The 4,776-nt window shown below is 51.0% G+C and overlaps 1 protein-coding gene across 1 annotated transcript; it reads right to left on the reverse strand.

Moving 5' to 3' along the window:
* Positions 1 to 2,347: 2,347 nt before the first annotated feature.
* LOC148547433 (uncharacterized) lies at positions 2,348 to 3,634 on the reverse strand. Its single transcript, XM_088495434.1, has one exon. The coding sequence runs from the start codon at positions 3,632 to 3,634 to the stop codon at positions 2,348 to 2,350; it is 1,287 nt and encodes a 428-aa protein (XP_088351560.1).
* Between the last annotated feature and the right edge of the window lie 1,142 nt (positions 3,635 to 4,776).

The raw sequence follows: 4,776 nt of genomic DNA on the forward strand, positions 1-4,776 counted from the left end.
TGGCGGACAACGATGAGGAGGAAGCTGGCGAGAAGGTTGACGGGAAGCCGGAGAACCATCCTGAGGAGAAGAAGGATCAGGCGGTGCCTTCACCTCGTGACACCGAGATGTCTGACAAAAATTCTGCCGAGGCGCATGCCTCCCCTATTCCCGAGGAAACGGCTGGCATCGGGCATTCATCCTCCACCCAACAAGAGGATGATGACTTGAAGCTTATCCCTACTCCCAAAAGGTAGAGGGCATCCTCCAGCCCTGAAGGAGTTCTCACCGTGATGGAGAGAAACTTCGACGCTGGGGCTTTCATAGACTCCCAACTGATCCCCAGCACGGAAGATCACTTCCTCGGCACCGAGCTTGCGAGGCAGGCGAGGTGGATGTACCGTACCCTTCTCCGCTGTGCTGTAATAGCCCGGAAGGCCGAGTTCGAGTTGTCGGGGATGCAGTCGCTGCGCAGGAAGCTTGAAGCTGCTGCTAAGGCCAACAATGAATTCAAAGCTCAAGTTGAAATGCTTCAGGAGCAGCTGTCCGAGACGGGGAAAAAGCTTAAGGCTGCTGAGGAGAAAGCTGCGTCTGCTGAGGAGAAGATGGAGACCTCCGATGCCACCGTGTCTTGTTTAACCGAGAGGGAGATGACTTTGGAAAATCAGCTCAATGCCGCGCAAGGTCGGGTGGTCGCTCTGGAGAAGGAGCGTGATGCGGCCCTTTCGTCGGCCAAGGCTGCCCAAGTTGAGGTTGAGGAGCTCAGGAAGAAGCATAAAGAGACCGTGAAACAGGGAAAGAGCGCGATCTTCATGATTGAAGAGGCACTTAAGGCCCAGGTGAAGATCGTGGCTCCTGATTTCGATACGTCGGCAATTGGGGTCTTCAAAACAATCAAGGATGGCAAGATTGTCGACATGCCCAAAATGTGATCTCTTTGTACTTTGTGTAATTTGTTCGTAGAACTTGTGGAACTGGTCTTTTTATATACTTTACTGGTCGCCTGGTCAGCTTTTGATCATCATCTTTATCCGCTCATCTAGTATTGTTTTCGTTTCATTTTGTTACCGCTTGGTTGGTATTGGCTTTGTCGCTCGTGTTTGCTTTACCGTTTTGGTAGTTTGGCGGGGCCAGGTCGTGGCCTTTAGTATTTTCGTAGCCATTTGTTATGGCTTAAATTTAGGTGGCTCCTGGGGTGATCAGTCTCGGGGTGCCGTATCGTGATTCTGTTTAACGTATTATATGGAATTTGTTGTCGTGGGATGTGTAAGTAGGGAAAAATCAATAGAGGTAAACATTAACCGGTAATTGAACAAGTCTATTATCGTAGCAAGTGCAAAAGTAAATGATTAAGCTCGTTAGGTCGCCTGGTCGGCGTGCTTGAGTTAAGAATAAAACTTTCTCAGGTTACCTGCATTCCAAGTTCTCGGGACCTCTTTACCGTCGAGCTTCTCCAATTTGTAGGCGCCCTTGCCAATCACTTCTTTGACTCTGTAGGGGACTTCCCAGTTCGCCGCCAGTTTACCTTCTCCCTGGGTCGTTAGTCCGATGTCGTTGCGCCGTAGGACAAGGTCGTTTTGCTCAAATTCCCTCTTGAGCACTTTGGAGTTGTAGCGCAGGGTCATTCTTTGCTTTAGTGCTATTTCTGACAAATGGGCTATTTCCCTAGCCTCGTCTGCCAGGTCTTTTTCCACCGCTTCCTCTACTCCCTTTAGAAGTAATCGTGGGCTTGGCTCGCCGATCTCTACGGGTATCATTGCGTTCACCCCGTACGTCAGGCGGAAAGGGGTTTCCCCTGTGGAGGATTTCTCGGTTGTTCAGTAGGACCAGAGAACCGAGGCAAGTTCGTCAGCCCATGCCCCTTTTTGTTGTCCAGCCGCTTCTTAAGGCCCAGCAAGACGACCTTGTTTGCGGCCTCAACTTGACCGTTTGTCTGGGAATGCTCTACTGAGGAGAATTTCTGCTTTATGCCCAGGCCGGCGAGGAACTCCGTGAATTTCTTGTCGGTGAACTGTGTCTCGTTGTTAGAGATGATGACTTCCGGGATGCCGAATCGAGTTATCACCTTCCTCCACATGAACTTTCGACAATTGACTGAGGATATGCTCGCTAGTAGTTCAGCCTCTATCCATTTGGTGTAGTAGTCGATAGCGACTATGAGGTATTTGACTTGCCCCGGTCCGACCGGAAAAGGTCGGGAGGACGTTAGCAGGCTTAGTTCAGTTGCCGGCGCTCTGTGGAAGTTGGCGTTCTCTTGGCACTTGACACATTTTCTTACGAACTCTTTTGAGTCGACCATCATCGACGGCCAGTAATATCCAGCTCGGATGAGCTTTCTTGCTAGGGCTTTGCCCCCGATGTGGTGACCTTAGCATCCCTCGTGGACTTCTCTGAGTACGTAGTCTGTTTGATCGGGATGGAGGCACTTCAGCAAGGGCTGGCTAAGTCCCTTTTTGAACAGTTGGCCTTGTATGATCGCATATCTGGCCACCTCCATTCTCAATGCTTTAGCTTCCTTCTCGTCTTCAGGAAGTTTGCCGTTTTCTAGAAAATCAGTGATGGGGTCCATCCAGGAGGGGCCTATCTTTGTCAGGTGGAGGGTGACTGCCGGTTCCTTTATCATTTCTTGAATAAGGGACCTGTTGCCGACTCCCAGTTTCGTGCTCGCTAGCTTTGATAGGAGGTCTGCCTGTGTGTTCCTTTCCCTCGGAACGTGTTGGATCGCGACCTCCTCGAACTGTTTTGCCAGCTCTTTGACCTTTTCCAAGTACTTTTGCAATAGCGAGTCCCTGGCTTGGTAGCTTCCATTGACCTGCGAGGTAACAACCTGTGAGTCACTGCATACTTCCAGCCTCGTAGCCCCGACTTCTCGAGCTAGGATCAAGCCGCCCAGGAGGGCCTCGTATTCCGCTTGGTTGTTTGATACGGAAAACTCAAACTTGATTGATTGTTCGTATATGACCCCGGCAGGACTTTCCAAGATGATCCCGGCACCCCCGGACGTTTGGTTGGAGGCCCCGTTCACATGGAGCCTCCACCGTACGCCCGCTTCTTCGGTCGGATCCCCCGCTACTTCCACCAAGAAGTCTGCCATTGCTTGTGCCTTGATTGCATGTCGGGGATCATATCGCAAATCATATTGAGATAGTTCGATGGCCCAAGTCATCATTCTTCCCGCTAAGTCGGGCTTTTGGAGCATTTGGCGGATTCCTTGGTCCGTTCTTACGACCACTTGGTGACATTGAAAGTACTGCCGTAGTCTTCGGGAGGAGGTTAGCAGTGCTAGAGCCAGCTTCTCTAGTTTGCTGTATCTTAGTTCTGCTCCTTGTAGCACTCTACTCACGAAGTAAACTGGTTGTTGAATCTTCCCTTCTTCCCTTACCAAGACTGCCGCCAGCGCCTCCTCCGTTATGGCCAGGTACAGGTAGAGCGGTTCTCCGACTTTTGGCTTCCTGAGCACGGGTGGTGTGGCTAGGATTTCTTTGAAATGATTGAATGCTTCCTCACACGCCAGGGTCCAATAAAAAACTATCCCTTTTTTCATAAGGTTGAAAAATGGCAGCGCTCTAGCGGCCGACGCTCCGAGGAAACGGGATAAAGCGGTGAGTCTTCCGGATAGCCTCTGAACATCCTTGACGCAGCCCGGACTCTTCATTTGGAGTATTGCTTGGCATTTTTCCGGGTTGGCCTCGACCCCCCCCTTTGGGTTATCATGAACCCTAGGAACTTTTCTGCTTCCATGGCAAAGGCGCATTTGAGTGGGTTGAGCCTCATGCCGTGTTGTCGGAGGGAGGCGAACACGTTTCCCAGGTCGCTTATGAGGTCTTCAGGCCGGGTGGTCTTTGCGAGGATATCATCCACATACACCTCCACCGTTTTGCCTATGAGGTTGCTGAATATTTTGTTCATTAGCCTTTGGTACGTTGCCCTAGCGTTCTTTAGGCCGAACGGCATCACCTTGTAGCAATATGTCCCTCTTGGCATTATGAACGCCGTTTTCTCTTCTTCAGGCCGGTGCATTGGTATCTGATTATAGCCTGAATAAGCGTCCATAAAGCTCAGGTACCGGTATCCCGCTACTGCGTCGACGAGCGCATCGATGTTGGGCAGGGGGTAGCAGTCCTTGGGGCATGCTTTGTTGAGATCAGAGTAATCCACACACATCCTCCATTTTCCATTGTGTTTTTTCACTAGAACCACATTCGACAGCCATGTCGAGTAGTCAAGTTCTCGAATAAATCTTGCTTCGAGGAGGCTAGCCGTCTGCCTGGCCACCTCTTCTGCTCGCTCTTGCGACATTTTTCTTCTTCTTTGAGCTATCGGTCTTGCGTCCGCCATCACGGCCAGGTGATGTGACATGAGTTGGGGGTCTATACCCGGCATGTCTGCTGGCGTCCATGCAAATAGGTCGCCGTTGGCTCTTATCATTTCCATTAGAGGTTCCTTCAAGTCGTGTGGGAGGTTTCTGTTCACGAAGGTGAACTTCTCCTCCGTATCCCCGACTCTGAACCTCTCTAAGTTCCCTTCCGGCTCGGGTCTCGGCTTGTCGCTGACTCTGGCGTCCAGGTCGGAAAGGAACACTCCCGATGCCTCTTTAGATTTTTTCCTTAAGGAGAGGCTGGCATTGTCGCAAGCGACTGCCGTTTGCAAGTCTCCTTTTATGGATCCCACGGATCCGTCATCGGCGGCGAACTTCATCATCAACATCTTCGTGCTGATCACTGCTCCTAGGTCGTTGATGGTCTTCCTTCCTAGGATGATATTGTAAGCCGTGGAGTCTCGTAGAACTACGAACTC

This window comes from Arachis ipaensis, chromosome B8 (assembly GCF_059453495.1).
Source record: "Arachis ipaensis isolate K30076 ecotype BB chromosome B8, ASM5945349v1, whole genome shotgun sequence".
Taxonomy (NCBI): domain Eukaryota; kingdom Viridiplantae; phylum Streptophyta; class Magnoliopsida; order Fabales; family Fabaceae; genus Arachis; species Arachis ipaensis.

Excerpts from the sequence above, each read along its gene's own strand:
- LOC148547433 (XM_088495434.1), bottom strand. The coding sequence starts at position 3,634 with ATGAAGAGTCCGGGCTGCGTCAAGGATGTTCAGAGGCTATCCGGAAGA.